General features: G+C 42.4%; 1 protein-coding gene across 4 annotated transcripts in view; it reads left to right on the top strand.

Annotated features, from left to right (window-relative positions):
* The window catches only part of RAPGEF5 (Rap guanine nucleotide exchange factor 5), a 227,598-nt gene that overhangs the window by 144,071 nt on the left and 65,628 nt on the right, over nucleotides 1–17,899 (top strand). For 2 of the 4 annotated variants that reach the window (XM_014830572.3, XM_070510112.1), the window contains exons 10-11: nucleotides 13,505–13,623; nucleotides 14,067–14,155. The exons of 1 other annotated variant lie outside the window; for it this stretch is intronic. In XM_014830572.3, the coding sequence (XP_014686058.2) occupies nucleotides 13,505–13,623; nucleotides 14,067–14,155 (208 nt within the window). The remainder of the gene's footprint in view (nucleotides 1–13,504; nucleotides 13,624–14,066; nucleotides 14,156–17,899) is intronic. One more of the 4 variants, XM_044766055.2, reaches the window with a different exon arrangement.

Here is a 17,899-nt window from a genome sequence, read left to right as displayed (position 1 = left end):
CCTCATTTCTTCTGAATTACCTTCAAATAGGCCTCCATCAGATCCTCTGTGTACAAGGCAGTACCCCTCAGTTGCCCTTTGACCTAGGCCTCTTGATTCTAGAGAAGCCAAGGGGTAAGTCTTAGTGATTTCCCAGCTCAGCTGACCCTTCTCATATTCCGTGGGGCCTGCTAACCGTGACCAGTGTTTATAACTCATGAGTCTTAGCTGAACGAAATAACCACCATATCCAGAACAGAGGGGCAGCAGAAGCAGGGGAGTTCACCCCAGTGACCATGGCTGATATCACGCCTTGTTTGTTGCTGCTGGTGTTTTATCCCGTTTATACTTTAGGCTTGCTGATGCTAAAGGATGCTGATTACTCCCCTGCAGATAACCAGGAGCCCCACCCAAAGACAAGGGGCTCATAAGGCATTAACTAACTCTTGAAATTTTGTTTTAAAAATATAAAAGTCAGGAACAACTGAATTTCGTCCCCCTTTTAGATGCCACCCTCTAGAAGTGGGTGGCTTCTTGGTGAGTGAGATTTAGGGTCGAGGGGTGAGGTGAGTGCCAGAGTGCCGTGAAAATGATCCATTTCCTCAATCCCACTGCTCCTCTAGCAGAAGGGCTTTGAGCCTTCTTTCCTCTAGGTTCAGTGAGCTCTGTAATTAACTCCCTCAATGGTCTCTGGCTCTCAATGGTGCATACAACACCATAGGGAGCAGTTTTCAATGCAGCTGAAAAAATTTAATGACATCATTGTGTGTTTCCTTAAATATGGATGATACTTAAACACATATACACATGAACAAAATTGTAGCAAGGCCCTGATACAAATCCAGTTTGTAACATTTTGGTGTTAATATACTTGGATGTCATACAGTTGCAATATAGTTTGTATGTTTTTCTGCATCTGTTTATTGAGGGCTTTCTCTGTGTCCAGCACTAATAATTGGGTCAATAAGATAGGCATTATCCCATTTCACAGGCAAGAAAACTGATGCTCGGAGAGATTGAACAACTCAGTTAAGACTACCCAGCCAGTAAGTGGCAAGTCTAGGATTTGAACCCAGGCAGGTCTCTCTTCACTTTGGTGGCTATCAGTTTAATTTAATTCAGGTCATAAGTGCTTTGAAGGGCTGCCATCATCTGAGTTTAATTTTTGTACTGATTAAGAATCGGTTGTTACTCATGGGATAGAAATGGACCATACCCCTGGCATGGGTCTGGTGGAAGGGAGTTTGGTAAGGCATGTGGATTGTTAAATAAATTGTTTTATCTAGTCATTGGTGATTGAAGGATAGTTGGAGTGGGACTATGCTAGTCCTTTTGTATTCGCTGTCTTTTTTAGTATCTAAAAATCTTCTGAGGGGTATAAGAGCCTCATATTCTGGATGACACTTTGGGATTTGGGGAGTACCTTTTTTTCCTCTGGAATACAGCTATTAAACGGTGGTCAGGATTTCACTCCAGAGAAGGCAAGTCCCATGGCCCCTGTCCTCTCAGTACAGTTTGAGGCCTCTTCCGCAGCTGTGAACTCAGCCTTTCTCTGAGGACAGGACTTCCCTTGGATGAGAAGTGGCTCAAAAGACCCCAGAGTCAGATTCAAACTCCGTTTCTGCTGTAAGTGAGCTGTGCCCATTAATCAGACTTTTTGCGCACATCTGACTTTGGAGCGTTGGTTCCTAGCCACAGGCGGTCTAGATCTTGACCTTTTGTTCTACAGCCTTCTCGCTTGAATTTCTCCCTTCTGCCCTAGCCTGCTCTCTGGACTGAGTCCCTGTGTGGCTGAACCTTTACCTCCTTGCCTTTGGTAAGCTCTCTCTCCGTGATCTTGGGCCACTCTGATGTATGGTATCTGTCTGCACATCCATCATTCACTAGGTCATTCATTCATTTAACAGGCAGTGTTGTTCTGGATGGTGGGACTGCACAGAGAATGAAACAGATCAAGCCCCTCGTCTCATGCCACTAATATCAGAGTGGAACTTGTCCTGACATCGCTCCTCTCTTCTCCCCTCCATCCCCACCCCCAAATCTGATCATCAAGCAAGAACTTTTATCCTCGAACTAGAGGACTTGCTGGGAAAGATTTAATAAAAATTTGTTTTTATGTTAAAAACAATAACACCTGTGTAATTTAATAACAATTCTCAAGGGTCATGTGGGCAGTGTTGAGTATGAAGCAATTGGAGGATCTGAGTTGCAGTAAACTGATGTAAGTATTAGACAAGAAAGAGTGTTAAGACAGTAAAGCATGCAGGAATTAGACTACGTCAGCTAGTGAAATGCTAACAACATACCCTACTCTAAAGCTATTAGATTTTTTGAGTTGTTTTCCTAACAGCAAGATGATGGACGACATGACCTGTAAGGTGGGCATCTAAATTAATGATAAGTTGACACAAGCTTCTCTGGACACTGAAAGGTCAAATGCACTGATTGTCTTCATTTGCATGCCCTGCTTCGCTCTCATGTCTGCTCTCTGGTGGTGGGCAGTGAGTCCTGACCCCTGTGCACTGTATCACCCTGGATCTCTTGCCTTCCACCTCCAAATGGGATTTGGCCAATGGGAGATGTCGCAGGAGGTCAGAGTGCAGGAGGGAGAGTTCAGGGAGTTTCTTTCCACCTCTGTCCTGCTGCCTCCTGCAGTTCTGGCAGTGATCACGTCCCTCTGTGACTGCCCCTCTTCCTTGGGAGTCTCTCACTCACTCTTACCTCCTCTCACCCCTTCAGGCCCAGGGGTAGTCAGATCTCCCTCTTTGCTGGCCCATGGTTATCTCACCATTTTTTGGTTAATTTCCTCAAACCTACCCACACTTCTGTAAATTGTTCCTTCATTAAACACTTTCAGAACCCCAGCTGAGTCTGCCTCTCTTTTTTGCCAGAATGATCCATCATGCTAATACTGCATATTGAAATATACTTGGGATGAAAAGATACTGACTTTATATTTCAAGATATTACAGTCTATCCCCATGTTTCCTGCTATATTGTGAAGTAGGTTTCCCAGCTGAAGTTGCCCTTAGGATCAAATTCCTAGGCTTTCCCTAATTTTAGTGTTCTTAGACAAGTTGTTTTACATGATAATTATTAGAGGCAATAGGATTTAGTAAACAGAGTTCTTCTCTAGCAGCCAGAAGCTTTCTATCCTGTCATGTTTACTGGTTTTCTGTGGGAGTTTGGTCATATTACATAGCAACTTTATGTTTGTTTTCACACTTACGAAAATCAGACTTTACCTAGATTTTGTTAGTTTTGATATGATGAGTCCTATTAGTGTTGTTTAGGCTTTAATTTGAGTCATTAATCTTAATACATGTGGAATAAAAAAAGAAATCCGTTGTCATTATTTGAATACTCTCTTTCTGCCAGAGTAGCCTGTACAAAGATGTGTTTGTAAGGCCACGACTTTGCAGTCTGGTAAATCTAAGCCAACGCTCACCTTGACACACATCTGCTTACTTAATCTTTCTCTTAGTGTGCTCTCTTAGTCAGGTCTCTCTTGCCAGCAATATTCTTTTGACCTTTTTTTTTTTAAAGAAAAAATCTGTTTACTTTTTTTTCCGTGAGAGAAAAGATTCAGGGGATACATTATCAGCAAATTCCGTGAAGGTTGTTCTCAGACAAAATTGGTTTTGGCTGGAGGAGATTTTTTTTCAGATAACTATTCCAATTCTGCCATACCCACATTTACAGTCCAAGAATAGATGTGGGCATTTGTGGTTTGGTTTGCTAAGCTTCTGTGTGAATTTCCATAGGACAAGATGAGAAGAGATACCTAACTGCTAAATCATGTGCAATTTTCCTGTTTAGGAGAGCCAACATGGGGCTTCTGTGAGAAAATTGGAGTCAAGACAGCTGAATTTTGTGGAACCTTAGTGTTGGGAAAGATGCTGAGATCATCTTGTCCAGCCCCATTCTCACTGAAGAACCATCTTCACGTTTTCTGTGATACTGCTGACAGGCTCTGGTCCAGCTTGAGGGAGAGCTCATTCTGCCTCTGTTGTCAGTACTTCCTTAAATTGAGCTACAATCAGCCTCCTTTATCTAGCCATCCATTAAAGGAAGGTCACCTTTCTAGAACATCCTGAGTAAGCCTATGGCTCCCTCTCTCACAAGGCAGGGTAGCTCAGAAAGTGGAAATTACCTACTACAGTTTCATTCTTCTGGTCTTTTCTTTCTTAGACATTCCAGGTACCTGGACTGTACCTCATTGAGCATGTTTCTCAGACCTCCTTGTAGCTTCTTGATGCAGGGTTCTGTGTACCCTCCATCAGCAATCCCCTGTGCCCACAGGCTCATCGCAGCCCAGGTTTTTTGTTTGTTTTTTGAGGTAAAATTCACATAACATAAAATTAACCATTTTAAAATGTACAATTCAGTGTCTACCCAGCACTTGAGCCCGTCGGGCCTAAGGCAGCTTGTGCACTGGAAACCCCACCAGCCTTAACCTGCTTGTCTCTGTATATCCAAGTTGTTTGGCACAGGTGCCCACAGACTTCCAGACTCCTCTAATCCCTGCTGTGTTTAATTCTATTCCTCCCAGCACTTCATTTTCACCTAGCTGGGTCTTGAGCTTTGCCCTGGCCTGAGCTGGTTTAGCTGTGATCCTGACACCACGCTCAGCCCTTGTCAACCCTCCTCTGCTCTTGGAATTCAGTCCGTTGGTGGCTTTCTCAAACCAGACTGGCCATCTAGAACTAAAAACTGGCCACTATAATGGTTTAGAGCCTCACCATGACTTAGACGTACCTGTTGCGTGACCCATGAAGCAGATTGGCCTGCTTTGGCTGTGAGCTCCAAGGGTAAACCAAGTCCTTTTCGATAGTTGTAGTCTCTAATGTGTATTATTGACCATCTTTAGGGGACATCTGTGTTTCTGGTTAAGCTCTGTGCTTGAGCCCATCTGGGTTCAATCTCAGCTTTACCATGCCCTTGCCCTGATCATTCTTGGCCAAGTTACTTTATCAAAATGGGAGTTTTAATAGTATTTACCTCATAGAATTGATGTAGTGATTAAATAAAATAATGGATGTTCAGCTCTTAGCTTTGCCCAATATATGATAAACTTTCCATAAATGTTTGTTGTTGTGCATTTATCTGCCTGCCATGGCTTGATTCCCTCCTTTCTTGTCCCTTCCTAGTGGGTCTGTTTGTTGCATATGGCTGTGCTATCCCCTTAATTCTTGAGTTGTGGGTACCTCTACCACTGTGAGATAAAACTATATTAGCTTTTAATGATCCAGTAACTAATAATTACATGACGTTTTATACTTCAAAAAATACTTATCATGCGTTTTCTTATATATTGGCCAAGTCCTGGGGCTGCTTCACAATGATTTTTCACATCAGTTCTCCTCAGGCTAAGATCCTGAATTAGAGCAGGTCATTTGATCTGACGTGTAACCCCATGCCTAGCTTTATCATTGTCGAGTTGGAAGAGCATGCCAGCTGTTTTCAGTTTACTCATATCTGTTTGAGTGCTTCATCTAAGTTGATGGTCAAGATGCAGAACAGGGCACACTGGTAATATCCTTAGGAAGAGCTCCTTTCAGCAAAATAGCCGCTATCTCAGCACCATCAGAATTCACTGCTTGAAATGTTTTCTTTGAGATTCAAGGTGGTGGTCTCTAAACTTCCACTCTAAAATGTGCATTTATCCGTTCATCTTTTTGTTCATTCATTTGTTCATTCAGTTAATGTTCTTTGAGTATCTGTGAAGTGTCCAGACCTGGCTATTTGTTGGGAATTCACTGTTGACAAAGATATGGTGCCTGCCTGCAAGTGAGCTTATGCTTTAGAAGGGAGACAAAAAAGTGTATCAATATGTGCTTTTCAGAATGCTGAGTCAGAAGGATTCACGTGGTGCTGTGGGGTCACAGAGAAGAGCCAACCAAAGCAGACTGGAGGTGGAGGGGGCGGGTTTCCTGGAGGAGGCAGTTCTTGAAGTGAACTTTGTGAGATGAATAAAAGTTAGACCAGGAAGGTTGTGAGATGAAAGGAGTCGTAATAAGCTGTTGGCTATAAATGCTGTCTTAGTTTGTCCTGGCTGCTATAACAAAACACCACAGACTTGGTGGCTTATAAACAATAAAAATTTCTATCTCACAGTTTTTGAGACTGGGAAATCCAAGATCATGGCACTGGCAGATTCAGTGTCTGATGAGAGCCCGCCTTCTGCTTCATAGAAGGCCATTTTGGTCTGTCCTTGCATGGCAGAAGAGGCGAGGGCTCTCTCTGGGACCTCTTTTATAAGACTACTAATCCCATTCATGAGGGCTTCACCCTCATGATACACTTACCTCCCAGAGGCCCCACCTCCAGACACCATCACATTGGGGCTTCATATGTTTCAACATAAATTTTTGGAGGGAGAACACAAACATGCAGTCCATAGCAAATGCCTTCCTGTAATTAAGTTAGCATCTTCATTTAGTGTATTCTCAAACTTGAAGGAAAAAAGCATTGCAGCTTGGGTTACTTATATGACTTCTTGAATGCTATGGCATCACACTAGGTGATTTTTTCGTGTTCTCCATTTGAAGTGTTCTCTGATGCTGCCTGCTTCAACCAGGTTTGGTTATGGAGCACTGGGCCAACGTGAGGAGCATTGAGGTTCCTCGTTGGGACCCAGTGTAGCAGGAAGGGAAAATTAGAGGGCACAAAATACACATCTTGCCCAGTTCACAATGTAGCCCACAGTTTAACCTGTTCATGCCTACCCCTCTTTTTTCATGTGCCCTAGACTGAGGGGCAGTGCCATTTACTGAATGTCTTTCTAGTGTTGTGTTAGCTGGGTGGCCTTTTATATGTTAGTTGCGTGGAGCTTAGTTTGGTAGAATTCTGACAGATGGGATAAATAATTATAACACTCAAGTTCAAAACACAATTATCTCATGTGATGAGCACTGTAATAGAAAAGTGACTAAGTGGAGAGGGTAAAGGAAGCCTCGTAGTAAGAGTGACCTTTGAGCCATGTGAGATAGAATTCTGCCTTTTAAAGGTAATTCACTGACTCTCTTTCTCATTAATTTGCATGTTCAATAAACCTTTACCAAGTGAGTATCACATGCCAGGTCCTAAGCTGTGTGTTAGGAAGAAAAATGGAGGTCACATCTCTGCCCTCAAGATGTCATCATTTAGTGGAGAACACAGAAGAAACAGATGATTAGAGGTTAGTGTGGTGGATTTCATGACAGGGTTCTTTGGGCATCTTGTCTGGATAGAGTGTGTTAGTGGCAGGACACTTGTCAAAGGAGGCTCCTTAGATGAGGTAATAAGTATGAGTTTCATCGTATGGAATGCTTTGTACCATTTGGGATTCACTGACTTCAGTGAGCCTTAAAACTCTGGACTCTGCCAGAAAAATGTGCCTACATGTAACAATTTTATATACTTTCAGAGGGTTCTCTGAGTCCCTAAAGCCCATCCATGAACCCCCAGTGAAGCTCTTGTAGGAGTTTTGCTCACAGAGCAGCAGGGACACGACGCCATGGAGAATACCAGTGGCTGCTTTATGTGAGTACTTGGGAGAGGAATATTTTCTGTAAGTTAGCATCTTCAGTTACTGTGTTCACAAACTTGAGGGGACGCGGCATTGCAACTTGTGCTACTTATATGACTTCTTGAATGCCATGGCATCAAGCTAGGGGACTCTTTGTGTTTCCATTATCTCTGATAATGGAAAATCAAGCAAGTAGTTGTGACAATTCCAGCAGGCCTGAGAAATCCCTTAGTAATCACTTTTTCTTGTTAGTGCTGATGATGAGTGAAAATATAAATACAGTCAGATCCTCGGTTCAGGACAGTACAAGTTAAGACCTGCTAAACTGTGAGCATCAATTCGTCACCTTATGTACTTTAAAAAAATCAATATTTTTATCACTCTGTAAGTATTTTCATCCTAAAAATAAATCTTTCATGTGAATAAGTGAAAGAAAAGTTTTATTTAGAAATACCAAAGCTGATCATGATCACAGAAGTTAGTCTAAAGTAAGTCAAAGGTACCGGTTCTATTCATTCGAAATTCACTGGCAGGATAGAAAGGTAGCCATAAAAAGAAAATAAATCAGAGCTACTCGCCCAAAGAATGGAACACAGATGAGGAGCAGAGAAAACTTGGAGGCCTCTTCTGTTTTCATACTCTTGATGGGCTCCATTCAATGGTCCTGTGATTGTCTGATCAAACAGCTTCCCTTCATCCCTCATCCTCCCTCACTTTCATCTGAGGACACATTTATTTTTGCACTTCCTCTGCTCCCCTTCTCCCCACTCATCCCAAATTACATCCCCCTAAGCAAAGCTATGAAGAATCCATCTGGCCCAGTTGTTGGAGTTTCTTGTTCTTCCCACCATCCTTTCAAGAGAAGAGGGAAAGAACTGGTTTCTGCAGATCTGGCGGCTAAATTGTGTTTTTGGGAGAGGGGGGAATTTCTCATTGAACGTGTACAAACCAGGGCTGAGCACCATGGACAAAGGCATAAAGGAACATGGTGCTTTCTGGGAATACACCCCATTCCCCACTTCACTTTCCACATCATTCTTGCACCTACCGAAGCCTCTTCTCTCCTGACGCCTGTGCCACTTGCTTGGGTCATCTTTCCTCCACTGCAGTATGCTCTCCCACTTCCATTAATAGCTTTATTATCTGTTTCCTACTTCACCATCTTCTGAGCCCCGTTCCCTGCAATCACTTTCAGGAATATTCCTGTGTATGACTCTCTCATCACCCTTACACGGAAATGCTTTTTATCCTTGACTTCATTAACCACCATCTCCATACCACTCCATACTAATGGCAAGGCAGCATCTTCTGACTCTTGTCAGTGTCCTCTAGCCAGAGATCACCAGGAAAACAGAGTTGAATAAGTTATGTTTACTGCTTGTTGCAGTGAGGGAGACCTCACACCATGGGGAATTCTGGAGCAGCTCAGTATTAAGAGGGTGTTAAGAGAAAAGACTTGTGGGACTTGGGTTTGTGTTAGGTGATTTTGGGGAGGGTTTAAAGAAGCAGGGCTTTTCTCTGGGTTAGATGTTGTCAAGAAACAGGGTAACTCTATGATTGGACTATCTGTGGGGAAGGAAGACTAAAGCAAAGCTACAGCTGTAATTGGGCAAGAAGCAGCAGCCCCTCGGTATCTGGCTTTCTGGTATTTTCTGGCTTGGCCGATGTTCTTGCTTTGTGTTCCGATATGATTACTGAGTGGCCATGTTTCTGTCTTTTTCCATCCTGGTCACAGAGTGGCCTTGTCTGATGTTGATTTTTCATGAAATCATTGATGTTCAATAGGAGAACACCAAGGCCCAGCTGTGAGTGCCAGGCCAGCTCCTGGAGGTCAGGGGCTGCTTTTCTCTTCCTCAGTTTTCACTGCTCTGAACGGCTCCACTTCCGATATTTAACTTCTTGATCAAAGCCTCTACCTCCTTCCTCCTCTACCATTTGCCTGCTCCGTTAGCTCCTGTGGGGACTTGTCCTCGGTCCCTCCACTTTTCCCTAGTTTATCAGCTTCTTTCTTGGCTCACTTCTTTCCCTAACCAGATATCATGTGGCGATGAGCTGTTTTCGTGGTCTGTTGACCACTGCCCAGAATCCCTCCCCTTGTCACCTCCTCTTGTCTCCTTTGCCAGCACCTTCTCCTGGGTGGACTCCATCATTCACTATTCTCCTCTAAGATTTCTGAGTGCTTCAGCAGAAACCATAACCATGTGTTTTCTACTCTCAGCAGTCCACAAGGCTACCTGGCAATCCTTTTTTCCATGACTTTTTTTATCCCCTGTTGCACCCCTCGAAGCCATTTTTCTAATAATATTCTCTTTAGGCCACCAACTTCACCCTCAACCGCCTCACTCTACAAGATGGTCTCAATTCCCACTCTATTAGGAAGATAGAGACCACCTCATGTAATCTATCTCAGCTTCCTTATTTTTCCTACTTTAATTTTTTTCTAAATCTCCACCCATCCTCTTTCCCATGATCTTCTCTAAAAGGAAGAAATCTCAGGGCTGGCCCCGTGGCCGGGTGGTTAAGTTCGCGCACTCCGCTGCAGGCAGCCCACTGTTTCGTTGGTTCGGATCCTGGGCGCGGACATGGCACTGCTCGTCAAACCACGCTGAGGCAGAGTCCCACATGCCACAACTAGAATGACCCACAACGAAGAATATACAACTATGTACCGGGGGGCTTTGGGAAGAAAAAGGAAAAAAATAAAAAAAATCTTTAAAAGGAAGAAATCTCAATCTTTTTATAGCCCGACCCCTCCACTTGTGTTCCTGACCCTGTTGCCTCTTCTCGATGCCCCTTCACCTCGCTTCCTTTCCCAGCCATGCAGACTCTTCGGTCTGACTCCTTCCCTTCAAAATGAAATTCCTAGGAAGTGGTCTTCCCTGTCTGTTCACTTCCTCCACATTCACTCACACATTAACACTTCTGTTCCCACCCCTGGATCCAAAGTGATCTCGTCATCACTTTTCCTTAGACTTATCATCTTTGTAAACTTGCAACGCATGAGCTCTTTCCTTGAATCTCCTGAGACAGTGCTGTCCAAGTTCTCTTTGTTTTTATTTCTTCATAATCTCTATGAGTAGGTTTCCTCCATGGCTCTGAACCCCCACATCCTACTCCCTACTTTCTGTGTTTTTTCTTCCTTTGTCCCCATCTTCGTAGTTCCCTTTCTCTCCTGTTCCCCCTTGACAATCTTATCCACTCCCCAAACTGGAATAATTCACGGATCTGTCTCTGTCGTTGACCTTTGTCCAGAGTCATCATTCTTTATTTCTAACTGCGTGCTAAACATCCACAGCATGATGTGCTATCAGTACTAAAACATCAGTATCTGAAACTAGATTCATCAGTCTCACCAGAACCAGTTCCTCTGTACATTTTTGCCCCATGTAGTGACATTCCTGTTCTCTGTCCCTGCAGTGAGCTTTCACTATCAAATCCCATGGATTCTGCCTTTGCACCGTCGCTTGCATTTGCCCTCATCTTAGGGTGCTCACAGAGTTAGCCTTATGTTGTTATGGAGCCTATTAACTTGTCATTTAAGGGCAGGGTACTTAACTTACTCATCGTTGCTTGCCTCTTGGGGTTCAGCAAGTGCCTTACCCAAAGGACACCCTCACTATTTGCTGAAGAATGACTATAAATAAGCATTTTAATGCTTTACTTGCATTCCATGAACTGTTTGTCATTGAACATATTTTCCATCATTAGTTCTCCAGATACTTTCATTCTTAACCAAGCAAACACTAGAATAAAGTTTCATACCCAAAACCTCAACCATGGTACTTCTGCTCTTTTTCAGGAGGAACAGTTAGGTAAAGGTGCATGGGTCAGGAGGCATTAATTTAGCCTTCCTTCTTGAGAGCCAGACTTAATACATAGGATTATTATGTTTTCCTGGCAATTTTAGATGACTTTCATCTTTCTTTATACATTGATTTTTCTGCTTTTTCTCTTCTTTATTTTTTAACAGGTTTTCAAAATGGAAACTATCACTATGACATAAGATGCTATTGATAGTACATCAATATGATTCAGCTCTTCCCCTGCCCAGCAGAGTGTGGCTGCTCTGTGCACAGCCCTGTAATACATATTAGTTACACAGACATTAGAGAAGCCCTTTCCATCCATATGTATGTGCATGGCCCGTGGAAGTTAATAATGCCATATATCACGTGCACGTAGAATGTAAAATGTACTTCAGAATGACAGCAGGCTCATGTAAAATGAGTATGGCTTATAATGAGAGGAAAACCAGGGAAAGATTTTTGTCCTTTCAAATCTGCAGTTTACTAAATTATTTCTGTGTGTCTCAGTATCCCAGACCTACATTCTGCCCCCTTATTTTTTTTTTTTTTGGTCAATATATGCCTGTCTCTCCAGGCACCTTATTTCACTTCAGCCATATGGATAACAAAAGAAGCCCTTTGGAGAAATGAAAAATAGCAATTACACATTGGTATTCATGTTACAGGAGTCACACTGCCGTCCTCAGGGAGTTTAACAATGAATATCCAACATTAATTGCCACAGTAACTGCATGTCTGACCTTGCTGAAATGTAATACATCAGTTTTACATAGTAAAATTATTTGCCACCAAAAGATTAAAAAATAATCATAAAATTATATTGCTGTTTAGAACAACTAATATTTTTTGTTTTTAGGAAGATCCTGGAAGACTCAAATGACTAGGTCGCTACCTTTTCTCAGGAATCAGGACACCGGGAATGGAAATCACAGTTTTATCACTGATTGGTTGGCAATTATGACAAGATTAATGCCTTCCTTTTCTTAGGAGAGGGGAATAAAATACATTGACGTCCTTGATAGATCTGTGGAACTGATTAATAAGGCACAAGGACAGAGTACTTTTTATCCATTGGGGGAAAAATATCCTTTTTTTGTGTTTGTACCTAATTATAGGTAGGATTTTCTGCCAGTAGCAGAAATGTGCTAGGAACCCTAGGATATATTTCCCTTTTTAAAGAGGCAACATCATTTTTAAGATGAAGCCTACTTGCTATCAACTTTTCTTCTTTTAATCTTTTGCTCAGATCCTCAGAAATAGAGAGGCTAAATTTTCTTACGTGTATTTCACAGTGCTTTTTTTCTTGGGCTACCTTACTCTTCCTGGGTGTCGCACATCAGGAGAATTTCACGCTACGCACTCTGGAAGCGTTCATCTCTCAGGGCCAGGCTGCACACTGCTGGGTCAGCACGGAGCCCGACTCCGACAGCCACGTCAGCGGGCCATGCTGGCTCTGGGCTGTGGAAGCTGTGTGTGCAGAAATGAATGATTGTTCAGCCTTCTCTCCTTTTTAAAACGGACTGAAGTGAAGAAAGTCTGTGCACTCACCCATGACATCCGAATTTGAGCCTAGATGAGATTCTAACTAGAGATCCATTTTTGCTTGTATTCTGGCAAAACAAGCACACGATAAATTTGAAGGCCATCTCAAGTCGGGGAAAAAAAATGAGCTGAATGGGTAGTTTTTTGCTCACCTTTTAAAGTAAGGCTGTGATGTAGATGAATATATGTATGTGCTATAACTACATAACATGGCTTATTGTTTTAGTGTTTAAATGATGTTTTATAGGACCTTCCAATTTTGATACAGTGATAGTTTCACAAGCATTAACCAGATAAAAGAGAATATAGTACACGTGCAGTTAGTGTGTTGTGTTTTTTAAAACTTCGAACTTTAGATTCTTTCATTCAAATCATTCAAGTGGTTTTAAAAACAAACTCTGAATCCCATCCCCACTTTATGTTCTTTCCTATTTCCTCTAAAGTACTTATGTCTCTCTAATGCTTTATGTGTCTGTAGAACTTGAGCCTGGACACTGTACCATTAGAGGGAGATTTTTGAGCAGACTCCTAATTTATTCTGCATCTTTAAAGAAATTACAGTGGACAGCAACTCAAGAGAATGCAGCTTTAGTTAGCTCCTTTTTTTCTTTTTAATTTTCTCTCCTTTTTTCCTTCTTCCATCCCTCACTCCCGTCCACAATTAAAGCAGGACGATGAAGTGACGACTGTTCAGGTTAAAGACCAAGAGCAGAACGTCCTGGTGCTGAAGAAAGTGCAGTGCTGTGGCCCAGCCCCCCCAGCCGGGAGTGCGGAGAGCGATTGGAGGTGAGAGTTTCCACCGAGGCACGCGCTCCTGTTTCCTTCCCTCGCCTGCGTTCCCTTCTCTGCTCCATCTCACTCGCTCCCTCTGCCTCCTCTTCCCTCCCTCCTTTTTTCTCCGCCTCTCGAGCGTTCTAGCTGACTGCAGAGCTCTTAGCAGCCAGATGGACTCAGTTCCCAGCGAAAGGACAGAGATGGCAAGATCTTTTAGCATTTAGGGGATGCCTTTGTTACTAGCTGTTCACAATGGGCAGCTCCCGGCTGAGGGTCTTTGACTCTAATTTAGAGAGGAAGGAATCCGCGGCGCTCTCAGACCGAGAGCTGCCCTTGCCTACCTTCGATGTGCCTTATTTCAAATACATTGACGAGGAGGATGAGGATGATGAATGGAGCAGCCGCTCGCAGTCTTCAACCGAGGATGACTCGGTGGACTCTCTGCTCTCTGACAGATACGTGGTCGTGTCCGGGACCCCGGAGAAGATTTTGGAGCACCTTTTGAATGACTTGCACCTGGAAGAAGTCCAGGACAAAGAAACAGGTAAGGCAGGGGGTGTCTCCTCCTTCCACACTCACATCTGTGGCTGCCCTTGTCAGTATCCTTAGGGGCAAGGCTCCTACTGTAGCTGAAACCAGGGTGGGCTGAAATAGCATATGCTTTGTGCACCTCCCCCTTACGCTCATGCTGTTTTGTTTAAATCCAGTAAATGGACACATGTAGACCCAAGCAGCTGCCTGGAAAATAGCTGTACAAAGAAAATGATACGAAGGCAGGTGTTCTTGTTTCTTTGGCAGTTTTTTTACCAAATCTCACCTAAAGGCAGTTGGCAAGAGGCCAACATTCAATAGCCAGTGTTTAGTGGAAAGAAATAGAAGGAGTGGGGGTTAGCAAGCATTCACCTGGCCTGTGGAAAGCACTGAGCTGGGGGAGGAAATGTCAACAATTAATGCAACTACCCAGCAACTGTAAGCTTAGCAGCAACTTCTGCCTTTTTCGAAGTGCTGTACAAATTGCTGGGGGCAAGCCCGGCAGTGCAGAATATGATACTGGTAACTTCTTAGACCAGAAATTCTTATTCACTGAAGACTTATTGATCTGACTTCTTGTCCTTTCTGCTTATTCTGGGAGAAAAATACCCATTTAGCCTTTTCACACTTGCACTTGTGGAAACACTGCATTGCATTTACAAAATGACCTACCCACACTTCCTTTATCACAGAAGGGCAAGTACTTGCTTCTCTTAACCAGAATTGTAATTTCTTCCAGCCTGGAGCAATTATTCCAATAAATAGGCCTCTGGCTGTAGCCTAAATTCTGTAACTTGATCCCCTGACTAAAAGGCACTTTTTCCTGCCATCACAGCACCTGTAATGCCCACAGTTTGCAATATAGTGACTGCATTAATAAAAGGTATTGGTAGGTTGAATTAGTGCAGAGTAACTCCTTAGGTTTTTTCCATGCAGGAAGGATTGTAAAATGACAGCTTAGGTGCAAGCAGGAGTTTCCTTGTGTCCCAGTAGTTTTTCCTGAACATAATTGATGTCTGGCTCTTCACTGCATTATAAAGGACACTAAGAGAAACAAAGATATGTGAAATATATAAGCGGGTAAAAAAAAAATGCAAAATGACCCAATCAGTATCCTAGTATAATGTTATTGTTCAATCTCAAAGTTTAAATAAATACCTTATTTGCATATAATTGGGGAGGGAATCAATACTTGTCATTTATGCACAAGCTAAAAGAAAAATGTATTCTTGTGGCATGTGCTGGGTTGTTTTTGTACGTCTATCGATATTTTGTGCATTTGAGCACAATTCCCATGTTCTGCTTCATCAGATATAATTATCATGGAACTGGGCATAATTTTCCATGTACTGATTGCCAGACTGCTTTACACAGGTGGTTTGGACTAGATTACAGGCAAATTATCTGCCCTGAAGAGGACGCCCTTAAACGGGTAGATGTTTTGGGGGATTGAATGCTTTCTTCTTCTTAATAGCACCACAGTTCTATTATACAAGACTTTCGGTCTAGGTCATATTAGGAAGTGTAGAAATTATTAAAGCCAATTTTAGGCCTTACTTGATTTCTTTTTTCTTTCTGTTGTCATTAGTCTTTTTAGAAAGATGGCCTAGGTGCCCACTAACAAGTTCCCACTGTTTAGCACTGAGAATGAGAAATCGCTCTGATTACTGTTCCTAATGTCAGGAGTTGCGTCCTGCTGAGACATGGTGTTGTGCATGGTGTCTAGTGGCTGTTATACTGGCCCTGGGATCAAATATGTCACTTTAGCCACGTGCTCAGCACAGCAAAAAGGACAGGACTCAGTGGCTTGACCTGAGCAGGGCAGCAAGAGCCTCTTCAGGGTCAGCATCTCCTCATTCCTACTCATTTCCTTAGAGTTTGTAGAGGACACATATAAACTTCAGATTTTTGCAAGGATACTTTAGGGAAAAAATGGTAACAACTCTCCCTTCAAATAAAGGAGAATTTTATGAAAATGAAAAAGTCAACTTTGAAGAGTGATTGATGTATATATAATAAGCACACCTAAGTGGAAGTCACATACAATTCTTCAAAACTTTACAACACTCAGAGAAAATACAACAGAAAAGCCACCCTGTGATTTTTGTTGATAAAATTAAGAGAAATATCATAAATATAAAATAAATTTCATGTGCATATTGAAGAAAAGTGGTTATTAGTTTGAATACGAGATGAACCACGTGTTTAAAGTAATTGAGGCCCGTTATCACTGACAAAGGTGAATTCTAGTTCTTTATCTTGGTCAGGCTGTGTATTATAAAAGGACTGTGTGTGCAAGAGCCTAATAATAAACATATGGAAGACAGATGGAGGAAAATGAGAAGGGGCTGCAATAAAAGTATACAGCAGCGTTTTTATGTTCTTGAGCGCCCCTTTTAGAGAGATGGAGCCATATGGGGCGGGGTGGAGCCATATGGTGGTCGTCTACATGGCCCCAGTGGCAATGAGGAAGAAAGGGTACATGGGAGGAAATAAATGGTCCTGGAGGCTGAGGTGAGCCTGCACTGGATTCTTACATTCCTATACCCTCCAGAGGCTGGGGAATATAGCCAAGCAAGTTTTTTCCCATCTCTCTCCCACAAAAGTCACTTAGTTGTGAAAGTCTAGGTGCAAGGCACAGTGAAAGAGACCTTCTGTATCACAAAGGACAAGATGAAGTGATTACTAATTGATGTTAACATGCGAGTGGAGACAAAGTTTACTTATTTGAATGGAATAGGAAGGAGAATGCCAAGGCAATTGAGATAAGGTATTCCTGTTGCTACTTGACTCAAGAACAGAATTGAAAACAACAATTCATATGGTATTCTATCACCAAATCGAACTGAATGATAAAACCAAAAATAATATTAGAGATGCTTAAAAGCAACCTACTGGTGATTTCGCTAAATGATTAGATCCATACAACACTTACCATGCTCGTTTTCATAGCCCTATGTGCATACCTTTCCTCCCTGGTGGTACCAGGCGCAAGGGGTCATCCAGCGAATATCTGTGGAATGAATGAATGAGTAATTCTTCGTTGTTTAAAATGGAACAGCTATTTGAGTCTAGTAACTGGATAATTGTTTGTGAACATGGAAAGTGATTAAAGCTCTTTTCAAAGATTTCCTTTTCTTTCAAGGTTCAGGTTCTGACTTGAAACATTGGGAATGTTAGAGAAAAATCAAGCAGCTCTATCTTTCATCTTCCCAGAAATAGGGCAGACATCACTGGGCATTCCCAGCCCAGGAGAACTACAAGGAAGGCAAGAAGGAAGAGAAACAAGCTGTGAGTAGAGGAGCAGGGGGATGGAGGAGCAAGTTTGCAGCAGCCAGGCCTGGTCTGCAGGGTGTGCGGTGGTTGCTACTCCTATTTAACCCTTTCCCCTCCCTGGAAAGGATAAAGTGCTTTTTGCTTAGAGATGCTTCTGAGAATAATGATCTCTCTTTCAAAGCAAGGGAAGAACTATGTGTCAGATGGATTATATAGAGAAAAACCTTATAGATTTTTCTTTCTAAATCTGCATTATGATGTGTCTACCTTAGGGAAAACACAAAAGGAGGTGCATTATTTGCTCCACTCTTTATTTTCATTTCCTTACTCTATTCATCTTTTTGAAGAAAATTGGCTTTGATTACAGGTTTCCAAGAAAAATAAGCAAACAGAATAGGATAGTGGGACTAGGTAAACCCTACCAGCTGATTCTTATTAAGCTTGACCTGCTTTCTTCAATGCATGGCTGATTTCTTTATTT

Source organism: Equus asinus, chromosome 1 (genome assembly GCF_041296235.1).
Source record: "Equus asinus isolate D_3611 breed Donkey chromosome 1, EquAss-T2T_v2, whole genome shotgun sequence".
NCBI lineage: Eukaryota > Metazoa > Chordata > Mammalia > Perissodactyla > Equidae > Equus > Equus asinus.
This window is presented reverse-complemented; position numbering and strand designations above follow the sequence as displayed.